The 22,255-nt window shown below is 34.0% G+C and overlaps 1 protein-coding gene across 1 annotated transcript in view; it reads left to right on the top strand.

The window, feature by feature from the left end:
* Positions 1–2,683: 2,683 nt before the first annotated feature.
* Positions 2,684–22,255, top strand: part of LOC117337376 (protein APCDD1-like) — a 31,094-nt gene continuing 11,522 nt past the window's right edge. The window contains exons 1-2 of the mRNA XM_033898345.1: positions 2,684–3,547; positions 15,902–16,043. Coding sequence (XP_033754236.1) covers positions 3,487–3,547; positions 15,902–16,043 — 203 coding nt within the window. The 5' untranslated portion in view covers positions 2,684–3,486. The remainder of the gene's footprint in view (positions 3,548–15,901; positions 16,044–22,255) is intronic.

The following is a 22,255-nucleotide window of genomic DNA, read 5'->3' as shown; positions in this document are numbered from 1 at the left end:
ACAAATACGGTAATTAGAGATACTTCGGGTCGAATTAAGAAGTTTCTGGACTTAATGCTAGAAGACCTTTGATTTATCTTGAACTAAAACTGCTGTATTAATGTAAAGATTATAACTTTTACTACTTGGAAATAATACATATTTTCCATTAAGTTAAATTTTGACGACTTAAACATAATTCAAACGTAGGAATGCCCCTTAAATAGCAAATGTAAATCAGTTGCGTTTGACGTTATATATTTTTTTTCAAAAAAGACGCAATGATATTATATAACACGTTGTATTATGATTTTAACGGAGTTTTGCACGAATGCCAGGTATTTAGTAATTCAATGTGAAACAAAAAGTGAAGTACTTAACCATGAAGAAGATTTATAAGAAATTGAAATTTAATATTGCAACTTAAAATTGCAATGAACGTAAATGTATTTATACCAAAATGAAAACGTTGATTTTTTGGGGGGTCACTTTCTTGTCATGAAGCAGAAGAGAGGAAGGCATCACTTTAGTCGCCTCTGACAGAAAGTTTACTCATTCCCCGATCTGAAGCGGTATGAAAGCAAATCCCAAAATACAGGGAATCATAGCTGTATCTTTAACACTCGCGTTGGTAACAACAAGTGCAATTTTCTCCATCCCATATTATAACAAATATTACTTATAAACTTTAAACAAATGCAACAATGTAGCAAATATATTCATAAAATTAATATTGTACATGTATGTAATACAGCTATTTCATACACATCTTAAGGTGCGTGTTTGTTTGTGTGATATGTTACACTATTGTGACGTCATCAGTAATTCATGACGTCATTCTTGATAATTGACGATGCACGATTTTCCCTGTAAAGAGACATAGATTCGCCTGTCTTGTGTATATATAACAGATATGTACATTGTAACATGTATTGATCAGGTAGATTTCGTTTTATCAGTCTAAAATATCCGTTACATAAACTTTGATATGAACTCGAGTCTGAAGACCTAGCAACTGGTGACGTGTTTGACTGTAGGATCCCACTCTTTCTGTTGTGACATCAAACCCTCATTCTGTCACATGTATTGTTACGTCACAAAAGAAAAAGAATCGGGTGTCATCATTGTAGATTTAATATCAGTACGGCAAAAAGTTGTTTGCATAAATTCATACAAATACATACGTTTAATACAATAAAATTCGTGTGTTACATTAAATTCTTTTATATAGATCTCATCAAGTATGGAAAATCGTATTGGACCTTAACGAGTTTTCATTTCATATCTGCTGATATTCGGATTTTTATAAAATACTTTTTGTTACATGATTCAGAAAACATACATTTTGGCAGGGATGGAAGCATACATTTGGAGGGGGAAAATTATTGGACCGGCTATAATATTGCGTCATTTTTAATTCATGACGTACTCATAACGTCACTCTCCATATTATGACGTCATAATCAGTTTCTGACTGGCACAGCCAAAGGGAAACGCCGGGGGTATATCATACTAATGACTATAAAACATATATACAAAAATAAAAAATAAATGTTAATAGACAAAATATATTACATATTACAAATGTAACATATATATATATATATATTCATCACAGTACAACTACGACAGGAAATTCAAATCTTTATCTTCGGATCACAAACACATAGTGAGTATGATAAATTGTGCTAATTATTTGATATATAACATAGTAACACAATTGACGAAGTTATATTTATATAACATAACAAATACAAAATGTATAATGTATATAACATTTAACAAATGTACTATCGATGTATAAAATATATTACAAATGTCTGAAGAGTGAGCGAAAGCGCTAATTTGCGTCCTTGTCGGTTTTTACTGTTTTCGAATATATATATTATATAACACATAAGAAATGAAATTATATATATATTATATAACATATGACAAATGTTAAAATGTATAATGAAAATAATATATAACAAATATGAAAAACATATATAACATATAACAAATGTAGAAACTTAAGCATTTTTCTAGTAATATAACTTTATATATACAGTATAGGATATAAACAACACAAAAATAAACATCAAACGTAAACGAATACACGTTTATATTCTAGTGGATTGCTGTTAAAACGAAATATCTTAATGAAAACACGTGTAATGTCTCTGATGATACTTGATAAACTTTAACACTACCTGTGTTTGCTACATCTGCTAATGTTCCTTCTCATAGACATTGCCCCAGCCATATGTAGGCTTGTGTATGAATGAAGACGTGTATAATTGATATGAATGCCTAACTCTGGCGTAGTATTCCTATACACATAAGTGTTATCAACGAACCTTACCAAGGAAAACAAGAAAACCATTCAAAGATATTTTTGTAAGCAGAGGTTTATATTAACGTATTTAGTATATATATATAATATATAAAGAAAAACTTCCTTTTGTATTTCATAGAGTTTGAAGGATGTGTGCTCCAATACTACTCCAGTGTATGACTCTCTACTGATACACACATTATATTCACACACACACACACCTGTCGATAGCAGACAACGTAACACTACTACTTCAGTTTGAATGGACCACAAGAGCCACGTAATAGGTGTAATTGGGGGACTACCCCGGCGTACAACTAAGGCGACTACAGGGGTGTTGATGTAAACACATAGACTCGCACACAAATCCTGAACAGAAGATCTGCTGAGCACCAATAAGATTTCGTCTAATGAGTTCCTGCCAATAACACACAGCGTTGTAATTGGTCTTCAACGAAAACGTGTAGTGTGCTTTTGTCAATCGGTCCTCCCACTTGAGTGTTGTACCCTTTCTCAGCCAGCCAGTGGGGAGTATATAAACCTCACTGACCAGTCGGAAATGTATAGTGACCGTACAACAGACCACCCGTAGGGCTGCTAATTGTTCAGAAGTGGTCATCTCGGTGGAGAGAGAGCAGATGTTCTGAAGCCAAATTCCTTAAACGATAGCTAGAGGATTTTAACAACCTGTTGATGTGTGTGGAGTACTCGGGATTAAGATTACCGATGTTTCGTGCTATTTACGAAGTGAAAATGTTATCTATCTTTGTATTTTTCTTGTCAAGCTATTTCTAAACTAGGGGATCTTAGTTAAATTATGTTAAGTGGTGTTTAGAGAGCTGAAAGGATTTCCTTTGTCAACGCAGTTATTTTTCGCACGTTTGATACATAAAAATACGGCGTAGTCTACGCCATTCAGGAGGTTGAAAAATCTGACCGTCTGGACAACAAAGCCAACCATGGCAAGGACCGATAGGTTGACCATTAACAATGGTCGTAGTTAACTAGTGGACACGACGGACAATTGAAAGTTCGTCTTCGTTAATAGACATGAAATTCGATAACTGCGAGAAGACATGAAATGACGAGCTCATCTGAAAGCACGTGAATAGAAGACTGAAATTTGAGGTTGTCATCTTTTCATATTTACACATTCCGATTTTATTGCACATTACCACGCGCAGGGAAGGATGTTTCTTAGCAGCATGATGGTTGTTCGTATGGGATATCTAACGTTGGCTTACATCCTAGGTAAGTACATTTACCTAGAATATCTGAGTTCGTAGGTTATCATATTCCTGTGTTGTGTTTGATTCAGATCGGAATCGTGATAAGAGATTACAGAATATATGGCTATATCTTATTTCTCTCTGTCTCTGTCTCTGTCTCTCTGTCTCTCTGTCTCTCTCTGTCTGTCTGTCTGTCTCTGTCTCTCTGTCTTTCTCTCTCTGTCTCTGTCTCTCTGTCTCTCTCTCTCTCTCTCTCTCTCTCTCTCTCTGTAAAGCAGTTAAATAAATCAACAATTTAAATTTATTCATGATATTACTTCGAAGTATTTCCTGTAAAAGTACCACAAAAACTAATGACAGCACATAAAATAGTTATGCTTACTGTAAACACTACTATCTGGGAATGCTAAGTTATTTTATAAACAATGGTAAATTCTACACACTCGAAGTACTCGAAAATGATATGTGTTCTGGTACCTATCAAAGTAATTCTTGATAAGCTATATATGTGATGGTTTGAGAGTTTTCTCATGTTATTATTGACGAAATACCTCCTCGACGTTATCTCATTCAAACTTATCAACCACCTCAACACAGAACAGGGCAGTGCCTACTACAGAACAGTTTGAAAGTATTCGTCACTGAAACATTTAATTTCAGATACCCACCTATTGAAACAATTAGTCTAATCTATTACCTGACAAGCAGGAAAGCCAGGTATTAGTCTACTGTCAATCATATTGTAGATTTCATGTTTAGTCGTGCGGACGTTTCACTATCTTAGATCTGGCCTGCCAAACTACAGCGATAACCCGTCACATGATTTCTAACTTGGGAATCGTATGTTCTAACTACACCAACACTTATCAATTAGTTTTAAAGGGACTCTATCTGAGAGATTCTAAATTAGACTTGGTTATAAACGGGTTATTTCTTGTAAAAGAAAATTTGAGATTTTTATCAAATCCAACAACATAAATCATCAATTAAGATTTTAATCTATGGCACTGAATTGACTTCTGTCTTTAAAATCACATTTACAAATTTCAAATATTTAATGTTAAACACTTAAGATCATATCTTGTATTGTAACAAACTATAGATTATTCATAATAACCAAGTTGGTGTTCCACAGACTTTTTCAATGTATTATGTACACGAAGCATATTGATTATATGCTTTATTTACCTGAATTATAGCGATGATTATCATTTGTTTACTTTTATTTTCACTAATATTATTAAAAAAATTGAAATAAAGAAATAAATGCTATGGTTTTATATGGCGTGTCTTTGGCGTTCGTTGCAATATCTATGTACCAGAAGTTTTAAGAGTCATATTTGATACATTGACTATCAAATTATTATCAACACTCTTAACAAAGAAACGAAAACATGTTTTTATTTACTAAACTGGAGAATTTCACGTACATGTCTTTTTATATCGTTAAGTACATTTCGCGAAACATGCTCGTATACAGTATAAAGCATCCGTGTTAAAACGTGTTAAAATTCTACATACTGTGTAAGTATTATCCATACCATTGTTACGCCATATTAAAAAAAACATAATCCGTTGAACTGTATTTCCAGTCATGATCAGTTATGATAAAATCGAGTTTTCATATCGTTTTGCATATTACTATAAAATAATAATTCATAGTTCGAATGTTATGCCTAGATTCAGAACAGCTATAACGAAATACAGTAAAACCGGTCGTTACCGATACAATGTGGAACCAGATCAATGTGTCGGATATGACAGTGTGTCGGTAAAGTCAGTATAGCAATAACGTATGACTGAGGAAAATAAAACAATTCAAAAAGGATGTATTCATAACCTATTTAATCATCAAGACGCATTATTGTCAGAACTGTATGTGAATGAGCTCGACCTTTTCAAGTGAAACTGGACTTCGCACTGACAGGGAATCTAGAATCCTTTGTAAACTGAAGTGATATGAACATACCAATACCAGTGATCGTGATGAAAGTTCTCTATCATGGAAGGTAATAGACAGATACACAACTTCGACTGAAATAAAGATTCTGTCAATCACCGTTAACGACAGCGAATTTTCGTCATGGTTACTGGAACTGACATGTCCATATCATTTAGTGTTAGTTTCCACTCATCATCACAAGAATCATCCATAATTTGTCAATATTAAATTCAATATATGTCGACACGACTTATCATTTCACAAAATTAATCAGTCATATTGAAATAAAGAACTATCTCGTATGTGTGACTTTGAGGTCAGTGCTTGATTTCCTGGCGCAATGCAAACGTATATTCAAACAGTATATCGAAATAAATGCTCCTGTTATCCTAGTGGTGAGATGGAAATAAAGGAACCTTAATGTTTTCTTAAGTTCATTGTCAGGCCTGGTTTTGATGTATCTGTCGTATTGCAAATACCCTAAGTGGCAACTCAGCAGGCTACTAAATAACTGAGCATCAATATTTTTAGAACTTTTGTGCTTGGCTATACATAAAATCATATCGTTCAATTGGCCATACCATTGCTATTGATGTGCGGTACTTTCATCTGTTAAAATGTACTTGTGTAGTATATATCATTAGCTGTATCTGTTGTCTGTCTGGCTACCAGAACGAGCAAGAGTTCAAAGAATTTATTTTAGTGCAAACATCTGTAAGAGAGATAGATATGTATCTGAAGTGTTTGAAAAACAAAACAACAACAACAACAACAACAACAACAACAACAACAACAACAACAACAACAACAACAAATCAGCTAAAGGAAAAAGAAAATTGAGTAACAACACCAAATTATTTGTTACGATTTCTGACACTAAGGAATGTATGGTAGAAAATATACTAAAATAAAACAAGAGGTCAAGAAACATATTCAATTAAAATACGATCGAAGACAGACATTGCTTGATGAAATCTTAATGAAAATCTGTTCAATACCATCCATGTTATGTAATTATGAAACTAATAATGAATGAGTTTTACGTTATGTTGTACTGTAGAACTAACCATAAATACAAGCAATAATATATACATATATATACTTGAATGCTATTTGCACTGTTGAAACACTTTAAAATATATCCCATTCATGACTTCTAGTTCCGTGCTGACATGAATTAGTTTATAGTATTAAACGTATCGACATAATTCATACTCTGTCGGCATTCGTGTTAACACCAGAGATATGAATGGCGTACCTGTATTGCTTAAACGCAGCATTGACCTTATATTTTGCCCTTAATGAACAAAATCACCTGAGCATAAAAACGTTTGTACAGACGCACGCTTAAATCGTAACCTAGTGACCTGACATAAACTGAATCAGTCCATCAATCATATATATTTTAATGAGAATTACCCATGTGATTATTAATTGGAAATGTTAGAAATATTGACGAAGACGTTTTTTTAATTCAATTATTCTTCAGGATAACAAATCTGTATTTTATTCTGCATATAGATAATTCACAGTGTGCGAGACTCGCGTCACCTTAGGAATCGCACATAATATGGTGTGCCTTTTACCCAAACGTTAAAAAAATCCCCCCCCCCCCCCCCCTTTTTGTTTTAGTACTATATGACCCATTGATTTAATACTATACTTGTATGGCTATCGCACGTCTAAGTCAGTTGGAAGAGTATGACAAAAATATGCGGGAAAAAGTTTGACGTAAAATATTTTGCTACAAAAGAACGCTATAAAGTAAAACGTACCTAAAGGGGTGTTGACATCTTCAGCGTGTACGATACTTAAAGTAACATGGGTCCCACACACAGATATAATTGTATGCAAGTTGAAAATTTAACTTCATGATCTGTTTAACTGTCTCCACGTGAGTAAATTGAAACACGTGATGATTTCGTTTACAGAGTATATTTCCGCCTCTTTTGTCCTTAATTGCTGCATAACAGGGCCATAACTGATGCTTTGTTTAGTATAAAGAAGTTTGATTAGACACATCACGAAAGCACATTTGAAAATCTTATTAAAGCACGAGAGATGATTTTAAACACGTGCCATTGATTAAATTCACATCTGCTTTCTCTCTTCATTTCAATGAAGAAACCTCCTACATGTTTATCTTTATACACAGAAAGTTAAATATCTATCTTGTTAAAGAAAAACTTATATTATATTACGGCATGTCGTTTGATGTATACATTACAAGGTGTTTGCAATGCCCTGTAAAGATTTACCAAAATGTATTTCCTTCGTTGAGTGCTATTTTCAATGGTAGTTTATCCATTTCGAAAAGATGTTGTTCAAATAAATACTAAAAGCGTTTCGAACGTAGACAATAAATATCACATCTGTGATTTACGATTTAGAAAAGAAACGTATCTTTTATATTCGAGATTAAGACAAAAGAAAGCTAATATATCTTGAAATCTATATGAACCATCTAATCTGCTTGTGTCAATTATATAAACATACTTACTTTTAAAACAACAGCGTAAGAAAACTAATGCGCACTTATCAATTTCCCTATGTTTGGGGTCCTTGTTTAATTCACAGGGGCCGCGTTGGCCGAGTAATTAAGGTGTATCGACACGTTATCACTAGCCCTCCACCTCTGGGTTGCGAGTTCGAAACCCATGTCGGGCAGTTGCCTGGTACTGACCGTAGGCTTGTGGTTTTTCTCTGGGTACCCCGGTTTTCCTCCACCTCTAAGACCAGACACGTCCTTAAATGACCCTGACTATCAATAGGACGTTAAACAAAATAAACCAAACCAAACCTAACATAAGAAACGCAGAGGAAAATTCAACGTGAACAAAATTAAATGAATGTAGCATTCATAATTAGCGTTCTATGCTTTATTTTCTTCCGTTCATGCCCCTGGATGTTGACGATGTTTGCCTCGTACAAACAAAACAGCAAAAATATGCTTCACCGACCTGGTGGTCCGGAAGAATTCGCTTTGTTTATATCGTACGCCCTAGATTCCTGTTATACAATCATATATTATTCTTTCTTTCTTTTTGCGTTATGTTTTTAAACATCCAGACTTTTATTGCCGCTGCAAAATACGAATAGACAGTATCCATGCAACTTTCCAAAACGATGCAAAAATTGACAACGTAGGGTTCAAGGCTAACTCGTATAAGATATTATCTAAAGTTTCTTTGATATACCTACTACCATGTCTTAACGTATACAGATATAACCAGTATATATATAAAGATATACATAAACGTAGGAGATGAGTAACTGTGCACCAAATACCACGAGGAAAAAAACCTTCTTAGAATGGAATCGTATATTCATTATAAATGGGCCTTCACGCAATTTAGTCAAGTGATATAGGGACAGTATAAAGACACACATAGTGTTCGGGATTCCTACCTTTATACAACACGCACATGCTGAGATGAACGTCATTAGCAATTGGATACCTATACATTTCATGTGTGTCGGGTGAAGATATCAATTTGAACAACATGTAGACTTGTTTGACGTTGTCACCTGAAATGTATTGAGTGCTTTTTAATGTCCCGTTCTTCGTTTAAGACGAAAATGACGTAACATAATATGATGTGTGCATTTACAAATTGCATACCTCTTTTCTTTTTTTTATTTGGCCAAACATTTGCATAGCAGATTCCATGTAGATTATCGTGTAATGGAAATATCTTATCTCAACGGTTGTTTTGTAACTAGTTTGATTTGGTTAGATTACATCTTATTAACACAAAACGGTCATCTAAGGACAAATGATTGGACCTCCTTTAACGCCTTTATAGTGCCATTATGATAATATACCACACCTAGACAAATTTTCCCCGATACCTCACCCATTAACTTGTCATCGGGCGAACTAGTTTCAGTCGATAACATTTCAGGTGAACGTTGATCAGACAACAGCAAGAATCAATTTCATAGACTTTTGTATGTTGGCCATGAGTCAGACTCGTCCTCATAGAGGCGAATGCTCAACTTAAGGTCAAAAGTAACGCAATATAAGGGGTTGAGAAAAAAGAAAAGAAATGTCAAATATATTGTGAACCATGAAACTATAAAATTATTACACTTTATCTGTGCGGCAATTTTAAGGACATCAGTACACAAACTGTTATCAGTATCGAATGAATTGCTTAATTTTAGTCACCAATCACGTTTATTTAATTCTCTATTGTGATTATGAAAATTCCATGTTTTACCAATACAATGTAGAAATGAACGTATGCGTATATTCTCTCATTCGAGCAGTCAATTGATAAATTCGAGCACCTAATGAAACCATGCAGGAAAGTAAGCGTTTTCTTCTTCTTTGCTCATTTATGACATTCGCCGGGTCATAGACAACAAAACCAGAAATTATACTTAAGAGTACCACATGTATCAAAGAAATCCATATCACTCAAAGAAATAAAGTGTTTTACAATGGCATCATGATGGTGTCCATGACGTCACCCAATCGCCTCTGTGGCCTCCTTGGTACCACCACTTTAAGTTAATCACTGTGTGGTTAAGTGTTTCACTCTAATTCCGTTTTGTTACAACTGTATATAACTCGAAATGCTTAGGAATGTGTTAATATCGTATTTGTCGTTTGTAAAATCTTCGAATATCTGCTGTAGGTTTATCTATCTCATTGTTGAAGTAGTAGTATTGTGGCAAGCCCGATAAGATCGAATCCTCTTCCACATGCAATTATATAGTGACCGTAGGTGGCTGAAACAGAAATGTTACTATCAATTAATGTTTACAATGGAACATCTTTGCTTTTAAAACGCTGAAAATAGAAAAAAAAATGAATGTTATAATTCAAATATTTTAGAAACGTAACTTTTAAAACACCTTGTCGAATATATAGATCAATCAATGCTTGTTTTAAGAGATTCTGCATAAATGTTTGAGATATTTTACAGTCCATTTCACTTTAAAAGTTTGTTATCTTAAAATTTTCTGTGTTTGAAACGAAGGACGTTCAATGTCACAAGTAACATGGTATTACGGTCCATGCCAAGTATTTAGATTAGATTATTATAATTGTACTTTCAAATTAATGCAACGAGAGATATTTTAGTTTCATTCCCCTATAAATAGATGAATATGTGTGTAGAAAAGTACTCACTAATCAAGTGATCTTGATCTTCCCATGATCGCCAACTCATTTAACCTCGATGTACGTCTAAGGCGAAACAGACCTAGTTTCGAACGTCTGGAACTATTTCATAATGAATGTAGCTCAAAATAAACTTAATTACAAAGTTAATTCACAAAAACACCCACAAACATCTCGGAGGTAATGAAATTACATTCATGTTATAGTTTAGTTTTATCAAATAAAAGAGAAAAAAAAACTCATTATCTGATTTTATGAGTGATTTGAGTTTCCTTCTAAATAAGAGTGTTTGCACTACTCGTACAGCTTCCTCCCAGTGGTAAACAGCGGTATGCGAGTATGTTATGACCCGCGAACAGTATGTTCTACAATATATCAAGTCATGCAATAAATCAGAACTAATAGAGTCTAAATGATGTAGAGTCGCCGGTCTTTTTATGTAGTGAAATGATAAACAGTGTTGAGTCCGACCTGAACTGGTTGTTTAATGGTAAAGTACGCACCACCCTGCACTGCTTGACATAACGTATCGGAACGAGAGTCGTTAACTACATGAAATTTGTGCAACTCTAGAAGTCAAAAACAATAGTTGATTCAATAGTAATTTCCCTTTGATGTTTATCTGAAGATATTTAGTGGTTCTAGCTGAAAGAGCTTAAAAGTACACCAGCAATACAATATGCTTTACGAGGTTTCGGGAACTTAGGCTATTGTGGATTAATGAGGGGATGACTTTGCAGAGAGAGAGAGAAAGATCTATGCCTAGTATGCTTAATATACCAAAATTAAGAATATTCGAATTTTTAGTAAAATCTAAGCAATTATCATTTTTCAAACCTAAAAAATGTTATTTATTTTCAGATTAAAATTACCATATTCTTATTTTTGTATTAGTATTTTGATAATTGGGTTTCGAAATGAAGTTTAATGCAATTACAATTAAGCTGAAGGAGCTTGATACAAATGTATGTAGGTCGCATTCCACCAATTAAGATAACTAATTTACAGAGCTTACCTGTCGTCTGCACTTGTCATGTCCCGTCCGCTTCGTCACTTCAGTTGTTATAATGTTATTTCAGACAAACAAGACAATAGCTAACGCCGACAGGCTCAGTATTTAACACTACCAATAAGGGGGAACAATCACTACCGCAACATTGTAGGAACCAAACAGTTGTGGTCAGCAACGGGTGGATGTTAAATGCTACGGAATAACTATTTGAAATATTGAATTTTGTACCGTAAATTTGTAAGCTAAGCGCGTGATAACCGAAAAAAAATGATTTCCTTCCTTTACACGATTCAAATACAGATATATATATATACAGATAAGTATCATAATGTTTTATTCTAGATTTTGTCGTTAAACATGATAAATGATATTTTAAGTGTATACATTTTCGTGATTATGAATTTAAGTGCTATAAAAACTCAGTTATAGTATAAACATATTTTCCCTTCTAATTTTAGACTCAAAAATATCAACAATAAATCCACCACTGAAACATGTATATTAACAGTAAGAATTGGCGCGCTTATAATATAAAGGGGCAAAGTGCTGAAATAAATCTACCGCTGAATTATGTAAGAGAAGAAATGATACCAGTCGTATACCGACTACAAATATTGGAGTGCCGTAGGCATATAATCTTAGGATACAAACCTATCAAAGTCAGCCAGGTCTTGGTGTAACAGTATACAGAACTGTATATGAAAAAGGTATAATCCTGTACGGATCGTGTCAACATTTAGTTGTCGACATTTACAACATGTCTATTACCACCCAGAGGAAGTCTGGTTTACAAACGCACGTGTGTTCGCATACATCACCTCGCTTATATTCGGCTAAAGCTGAATACCATCTTTAACAGGCTGTACTCGAAGCATTTCATTCGAAAAAGTTCGTAGATATGTATGTCAATATTTATAGAGGCATTGTTTCATGGGTTCGGTGAATTTGGTTAAGGAGACGTATTATTTTTACACACGTTTATTTCAACTTTCTGTGAGAATTATTTACTTTCATTATTAATTTTTAGTTAGGAATTTCAACTTTTATGTGATTATGATTTTGTTAAAATACTACAATTCAAATAATGACATCTCTATTTAGACAATAGCTTATTTTATTTGACAGTTCAATCCCTTTTATGTATATCTTTATCACTGAGCTGAATGCCTTTTAATCAATCAAAATTTCGGTTAATTAAATATGACTTAAATAGGGATTAAAAAAAAAGATTTTGTATACAAATTATATTTCAAAACATGTTATTGTAAGGACGTCCACATACTTTATAAAACGTGTATGGTGAAATGATATCGGAAACAAAGATACATAGGCACTAAACTTAAAACAGTTGTTTGAGACAAATATTTAACTTAGCGAGCTTGAGATTTAAACTGTCAAGGGAACACCTTGTAAGGTCGCATACAACACGGTAAACACTATGTAAGGTCGCTTACAATATTGTAAACACCATTATGGAAGAACCACTCAACGGTACTCGAACTTGAGTGAGACTGTCTCATTGAAGCTAGATTTATATGTGAATGGTGATAGCGAACATCGATAGACAAACAACATGGCTACTATTATCAACAATGGCGGACATTTCTTGGACCGGTGTATCAATTGTTTACCCTCGAAGCAGACGCTAGGCTACTTTGTACTATTTCCGTGCTTGTTGTATGAGCAGAGAAGTATTTATCAAACGTAATGGACTTTGTGGTTTACTCTGACATAAATTATTTCTCTTTGTTTACTGTATGTTGCCATTTCTTGACATAAGCGATCTGTCCTCTTCCTCTGGCCACCTCAAATCACTGACTGATTCATGTTAATGGACTACACTGCTTATTTATTCTGGTTTCTCCGTCTACCGTCTACTAGTCCTAACAATAATAAGAACATGAATATTCATAAGTCTTAATTTTTACTTTTGAATTGAATTTCAAAGTTGCTAACTGAATAGGAACGTGTAGTTTTATTATGTAACTTTGATCATTGACGGTATATTTTAGAAGAAACAGTATTTTATATTCATCACGAAGTTCACTGGTAGTCTACTGATGTCTAACATATATATAAGGCATTGCGTTCATCATGCTGATATGTTATACGAAAATATGTACGAAAACCTGTATATTAATATATTGACATTAAAACTACCTTATAATTGTTTTTAATGTTTATACTGTATAAAGACATTGACTTAAGATTCACCAATTCCCATATCCATGGTTCACGAATACGCAACAGCTGACCCTTTTTAGCTCGTCTCTTCGAAGAAAAGGGATAGCTAATGTCACTCCAGCGTTGGCGTTGGCGTTGGTTTTTTAATATTAACATATGTGTTGAAAGGCATATTGATATTTGGTAATCGGGTCCCTTCAAGGTTATACTAGCTTTCCGCTCCTGGAGTCGAACTAAAAGTTTCTTTTTGTTGTTGTTGTAGGGTTGTTTGTTGGGTTGTTGGGTTGTTTTTTTGTTTTTTAGGGGGGGGGGGGGGGGGGGGGGGGGGCAGCTTTTGGACATATTTTGGACTGACAAAAATTCCGTCAAGTACACATTTCATATCTTATTTATCTAATTCGTAATAAGCAAAACGATTCCAATTGATAAATCTTAATTATTCATTGACAAACATTGATGAGACGAGCTTTCCTTGTTTAAAATGTTTCGTTTCATGATAGAGTTACATATGAAAAATAATTTATTTCGTGATATCTATGTTTTGTCGAAAAAGCTGGGTTTGTAATTGTCGTAAAATAAATAAGATACAAATTAAGTATTATAGTTCATCATGTTGTGAAATGTTATGTTTTAGCAGATTTCACATCAAAACGTTAAAAAAAATTGAATTGAGTGACACTAATTTGAATTCAACTGAAAATATGATACTACTATTCGCATCGGGTGATTTTTTTTTCAGTTTTGATTATGAAATGTTGATGTCAGAAAGCAACATAATGATCTGTTTTCTACAAGATGTTACATATTTGTCACCTGTCAAGTAGTTTAAAATCTTCGTACACCATTAACTCATCAAGAATCATGATTAAAACGTTCTTCGTTTACTCGCGTTGCATGCCGGTAATAACCTGCTATGACGTCAGCGCCATTGTTTTGTTGAATAGTTCTGTGATAACTGATAAGATTCCTGTAATATCGAGTTTGATCAGCAAAACTTAACGTTGGCCGGGGCAGTTCATTATTTCCTTTGAACAGAAGACTTATTACAAACTGGCTGCCGAAATATCATTTGCTTATGAGCGTGTCAATGTTTTTCCTCAAAAACTACTAGATGGGTACTGATGAAATTGTGTCATTCTTTATGATGGATATTTCCTGGCATTTGATTGGTCGAAAATATGTTCGATTTGAACATTATTTGATATGTCTATTGATAAACAAATGATATAAATAAATCTTTATATATAAACATTACCTCTCTTATAATCGGGTACTTATCACTAAAATATCACTCGTCCGTTGTGTTCAGACTCTTGGTACATATTTGGAGACGCAATGAGAAAAAATGTGCATATTCTTATTTAAGAAAAACTTTGTTGTCGCAATTGCAAGTTGTAAAAATTTGATTTCAAATTCGTATTTTTGTCGAGGCGTAACATTTCACAATGCGCGATCAAACGTTAGAGGGAAGATGGTATATACCATTATACGATTCGAATACAGCTAAACATCGGTGTTGAGTCATGAAAACAAATTGAGATATGCCGAGTATTCGAGTAAAACAAATATATTATATATATATTTTTTTTACTATTGGAACTGAATTTTTAATTTCGAGTTAAGCAGGCTTTTCGAATACTCAGAGTTCAAGACAACGCAATTGATCTCGATTACATTTCTTTTGTTTATGATATAGTGCTTTCCACTACAGAGTAGTACATTTAATTCAGTACTACCGTTATTACGTCACAGAAAACAATGCATCTTATAATATGATATTTTCTGAGTTGTGACTACAGTGTTCTATCTATGCTTTACTAGATTTGTTTTTAGAGAAATTTACTTTTCGCTAATGACTTATACAAAGAACATTTTGTTTAAAATTCAGGGTGTTTATTTAATAATCATTGAAAATAAACATATTTCAAACAAGATTTTATTTATGTCATTAATAGTGTGATGTATAAGAAAACAACAAAGAATACTGATATGCAAATGAAGCCGTTTTCTAACTCGAAATCAATTAATATAACCTTGTCTGGAAACCCTTAAAAATACAAGGAGTCCAAATAACCGTTTCATTATAAGCGGTGGTTTTGTTTTGCAGTTTCGGCTGTGATGTTAGCGCGAGGAGCAGTGAGCTATGGCCCCCGGACACCGTCCTGTAAGGCGTTGGCCCGTCACGCACGGGACGTTCCCGTCACCGCTCCATCACCTCCTTCCATAAACGGCGTCTGGGTATCCGACCAGTAAGTATAACGCATGGTGGCGAGATTCTGGTGATGGTAAAAGATATGTAATGTACATTAAAAACTGTCCCAGTGAGTGGACGAGTAATTACTCTTTCGTTCAATTTCTGATGTTATATAGTATTTATGCAATTCATAACATAAATTGGTTAATAAATTGTATTATCGATGCAAGTATCGAAGAAATATTATTCTGAATGTAAAAGGAAAAGTGGTATTTTTTATCTAAGAATATTTTATTTCTTCAATGTAAAATATATGATAAGGACAAGGGTTATCACATCTTAGAAATGCTTTCTCTCAACGTGTTCCTGATTTGAGAGTGATCTTTTCAACGTACTATGTGTCAAAGATTCTTCGTTGGATTAAAAGAATGCAATTTATTAATACGGAATCCTCACGGATTAGGTAGCGCGAAACTTAGTGGATTGAAGCAATGACAAAGGTACCCATTCAATTGTATCTCTTGAAACCAACGTGTATTCGTTTTATGAGTAACTGCAGCAGAGACAAATTTGACAAATGTCCATATAATATGCGATTTTAAATAATGAATTTCACCGTGTAGCAATATCGACAAAAAAAACTATCCCACCGTTTAAAAGTTAATAAGGAAATGAATTATCAAAACATTCTATAGAATCAGAAAAAAAGTTCCTATATATGTTTAATAGAAAAGGAGGGGGCATTTTCATAATATCATCTTCATTTGATAATATAAAAACGTAGTACTTTCAAAGCCTGATACAGTTTAATTAATGAAATAAAGACATGATTGCTTTAATGGATGAATTTCAGTTGATAATGCATTCATTTGATAATATTAACAGACGCATGGTGCCTTTATTTGATAATATAAATAGATACACGATGCGTTTATTGGATAATATCAACAGACACAGGATGCGTTCATTGGATGCTATCGACAGACAAATACTGTGTTAATTGAACAATATAAAAAGACACATACTGCATTTATGTGATAATATCTATATAAGCACGATGCATTTATGTGATAATATCAACAAACAAAAAATGTGTTCATTGGATATTGGATATTATAAAATAACACACAATACATTAATTGGATATCAACAGACACAGGATGCGTTAATTGGATAATATCGACAGGCATGATGCGTTCATCGGATAATATCAACAGACACATGATGCGTTCATAGGATAATATCAACAGACACATGATGCGTTTATGGATAATATCGACAGGCATGATGCGTTCATCGGATAATATCAACAGACACATGATGCGTTCATAGGATAATATCAACAGACACATGATGCGTTTATTGGATAATATCGACAGGCATGATGCGTTCCTCGGCTAGCGCGCTTCATTAAATTTGCCTTTGTCCAGTTGGCATTCATCAGCCCATAACTTCCAAATGAAAGCAGTTCAATACTTAAATATCAACAGACACATGATGCGTTCATTGGATGATATCAACACACATCTAGCGTTCATTTGATATTATCAACAATAAAGAATGCTGGCTTTGTTACCCTGGATAAACAACCTTTTTCTTTTTTTCAAATGTAACGATAGTTATATACATTTAACTTGTGGCACACAGCCTACTGTTACATATGGACGGTGAATGATCCATTGATGAGACGTATGCAGTACCTCAGACGTGCTAACAACAATCCTCGCTCTGTTTTAAACACGATCGTGTTTGGTGTGGTACCTTTGATATGTGTGAATGTTATATAGCAGACGACCATCTGCATTGCTAGTTTGTACAAACCAGACGTGCCCTGTAAAAGTACAAGGACAGATTTAGATAATCAATTTGGACGCTAACCGTGTGGCTTGCACCAAATGCAAGCCCTACTCGTCTTTCCTGCTTAACCCTGGGTGAACATTTACTGCACAGAGCAGATAAAAAATCGTTGATGAAAAAGAACCTGTCAAGTTTAGAACCCGCTAAATATTTGCTGATTTTTCATGGTCATAAAACAGAGATGAAATGCAGATTATTAGTGTTAGGGGTTGTCATTATATTTTTCAACATACATAGAAAAAACACACCTAAAAGACGTCTTTGATAAAATTAAATGAATGTTTATCCAATGTTAGCCCTATCGTTTCTAAGGTTTTTGCTGATCAGCCCATGCCTGTGCTTAGGAAAGGTGAATACGGCATTAAACAGGATATATTCGACGATATGGAAAGGTCTTCTTAAAAGAAAAAAATGTCTAAGCTAAATTTAACTTTTGCGATAAATTACAATAAAAACTCGAATATCTCACCAGCCTGGTTATGCCTCACTTTCAATATTTTATACGTCCTTTGAACGCTTACATCCTCTCCCCAATGCCAATTAAAACACCTTCCTTTTCAGTTCAAGTATCTGTTGCAATTTGTCACGTTCATTTATAATTACACATACGTCTGACATTCCATCGTAGATCATTCTTCTTCTTTTCATAGTATACTTCATGTTTCTTAAAACGGAAAGCAGTTGGGAAGGTTATTCATACTCTAGCTCGGGGCGTTGATTCGCGATTAGAAACTGATTGTATCCGGGGATATCTCGACTTGTATTGGAGTCGAAGCGTACCGTGTTTCCTGCTTGTACTTCTATCAAATTGATTGATGTTTTGACAATTCTGTCATCTGTCAATGGTGATATATCTAACATTGCCTTGGCAACGTGTTATTATATCGCCTCTTTGATTAGTTCGTTTTGAATGTGTATTTAAAAGCATAGTTTCATGAATAATTTTAACTTTAATCTTAATAATATTCCTCCGTTAAAAATTCGTGATTCGAGCGTATAATTACAAATACTATTTTCATTCAGATGATAATATCCTACATTCAACACGATACCAGAGTCGTATTATATACCGCACATGATAAGACACATAATAATCACAGTCTGATAAAATAGCATATACAATTTTGCGCCACTGGCCATTGGCCCATCACTGTAAAAGAGCAAAAATACAACAGAGATACAATGGAAAATAGTGTATTTAGAATGAACGATTGGTTTTACAGAATGAAAACATTAACAAAGTATTCTGGAACATTATCTTCAGGTTGTTCAGGTTGGTAATGTAAATATGATAGAAGTGTTATGATATACGATATTTAAGAGTGTGACATTTCGATGACTACACTGTCACCTTCATCAGACTAATGACCAATGTGAAGCGTACTAGCACTGTGTTATGTATTGTCCGAGATGGTAAAGATTCGATCTACTATGAAGGATATTTCCTCTTTGTCATGATCTTATTGACACCACGTACAATTGTATGATTCTATTTTATTTTTACCATTTCGTCTCACTTGGCGAATCTGGTGTCAATAGGATCATGATAAAGACGAAACATCCTCAACAGTAGATATAATCTTTTACATCTCGGATAGATAACTTTTTTCATATTAACAAGGTATTTGGATGTTTTCATCAATATTTTGTACTACAGTTTAAAATATTTGATCGGTATTAAGCCTCTTGTACATAAGAATATCCATGGAAGATATGGAGACTATGAAGCTCTTTAAAGTTATTTAGAAGTACATACATTTAAATGTATTGTTTTTACTGGCGCATTCCAATCAGACCTAGTTTAACCATAACAAGTTCTTTAATTAAGATTTTTCTCGTAATGATGTCTGGAATCTCAGAAAGAAACTTGAGATAAAATATTTTGCCAAAAATAGAGGCCTACTTGTTATACTTGTATAATTGTAATCCCGTTAATATTTTTTTTCTTAGAATGGGGGAAAGAATTAAACCTTCTCCTGATCCGTGATTTGAAAGAGACGATTAAGTTTTGGATCCTTGCCTCATCACTTTTTTTGAACAACATTTTCCTTGCTGACGTCACCTGTCACTTTTGAATTAAGTAAATCATTCCCCTTTTTAAGTCAGGCTTTGGGTTTTCGCTCCAAGTTCTGACATTCCGGGGTTATTCAAGGGCATTTAGATCAACTGGTTGACACTCTGTACTGTAAGGGATGCACACTGAACCCTACCGGTGTCAATATAATGGATCCGAAATATATGCCGATGTGTCTGCGACATGATTTTTAGTAAAACAACTCAAAGTGGCTCCTAGCCGTGGCTTTTGTCAGTATGACACTGTTGTATATGACCTTTTTTCTGTGTTAGGAAATTAAACAATTGTCTAGTATCAAAGAAGATAGCCTAATAACAGAAACTGGTTAATTCTTTAACCTAACGTTGTGGAAAGCATTGTTGGGTCAAAGGAAATGTTAAAAAAAAGCCTTTGGTGATGTAATACCTTCCAATGAAAAATTCTTAGTTAAAAAACTTGGACCTATTTATCATTACACAAAAGCCATACATTCATATATATCCGTCGGTTTACTTTCAAAATTGACATAGTGTGATTAATGTGACCCCATAAGCAAGCATTCCTTTGCAACAGTGGGTTTCTTGATAGAGAAAGCTAAAGTGTCTGTATGTTGGCCGAAAGCAGACAAAATATGACATTGACCTTATCATATTTCGTAGGTGGATATTACGGTTGTGTTGTTGGAGTATTGAAAAGAAGAATTGTCAGTAAAATATCTCGGGGAAAACCGTGGCAAATCTAATCATTAAACTAATAAAATCATCCACACTAACGCTTCGAAGACCTGTTGTGAGTCTGTACCCCTTTGCTGTGCTAAGAAGCATTAATTATAGGTAACTCAGCCCGGGGAATACCGAGGCATATCCCAACAGGCCGCGACAACAAATCAGACCCCTTAATGGCCAAAAACACTCAAGCCATTGTGATTTTAATTTTTTTAATCTTCATCCGACGGAAGACAAATTTAAGTTTAGTCGTCTACTAGATTGAATACTTAACGAACAATAGTGGAAAAGGTATCGTTTTCGACAGTCTTTAAGACATGTGTTTGAAGTAAGATATTTGAAGGTAATTCGAGATGTGTAATTTTCTTCCTGTATCATTCACCGGCACGGTATGTGGAATGATGGCCATGATGCGCTACCATTATAAACAAACTCCGTGATAGCCTAGGTTACAATAGCAAAAAAGGGCAAATTTACTTCAGATCTTCTACAATGATATACTAAGTTGGTAATCATTTGATATGTTTAAATAGGATGACTGTGAAACGGAGAGCTAGATTGTTTTGAGGACAACCCCGGGTTGTGTTTGTTTAAGCTGACCTCAGGACGACTAGATATATCCAATCCTGGCCATCGCATTCCATCCACGTACAGTTTTCGTAATGTTGATGAGTGGGGGCATGATGTTATATACAACTGTTATCCAATGAAGACCTCGTTATCATTTTCGAATGTTTTAATATCATGACAGTTTGTTCTACCTCACAAGTTTGTCGTCCATCATCAATAATGTTGAAGAATTAAGAAAGATGGTGTTGGAGCGAATTACTGGGTCATGATGTAGTGTTTGGGCACAACAATTATTATTCAAATTTTGATTTTAATGTTTGGGATATACTCCGTACACTTTAATGATATGTGTATAAATTGTAGACCATACGTCTTGAACTATAATATATTGTATAAATCGTTTTACAGACAAATGTGTTTTGAATTACATTTAAACAAAATTTGTTTTATTTTTTCATTGAATGTGTATGGCATTGTGACCGTTCTTCGTTTATACCACTAAAGGTACAAGGACGTGTATGTACATAAAACGTTTGTATGCAATATTAGTTTTCAATTAAAATACCTCCTTTATATAAATCAGTAAGAATATCCGTCATTAGTATACTTGTACAATCTCGTAAATCAACGTGAAATCTCGTATGTACCATGCGTGAACTTAGCCACGGGGGTCGTCTGTGTAACTGAAAACTCGGCATGAAATAGACAACCATTTTTCATTCTTTTATCAAGAAACAAAAGCATTCGTCTTTTTTCCAACAGGGTGTTCTTAAAATGGAATAGAATGGCCACTTACTGTCTGGTAACTCTTTGAATAATTAATACAAATCGGTTTATGTGACAAAAACGACATTTCATTGCAACACTAAACTTCAAATTCATTTGATACATGTTATTCAATGCAGACATTTAATAATAAATTTTTCTTATTTATTGACAAATATCTGTTTATTCAGCTTTATTTGAGATGAATGTAAGTTTGGTGTGATACGTGAGATTAAGATACATATCCACGGGAAGAAAACCTGAACGTGTTACAGAGAATAGTGGAGGTATTTTAGG

The sequence above is a fragment of the Pecten maximus genome, chromosome 11, assembly GCF_902652985.1.
Source record: "Pecten maximus chromosome 11, xPecMax1.1, whole genome shotgun sequence".
Lineage (NCBI taxonomy): Eukaryota > Metazoa > Mollusca > Bivalvia > Pectinida > Pectinidae > Pecten > Pecten maximus.
This window is presented reverse-complemented; position numbering and strand designations above follow the sequence as displayed.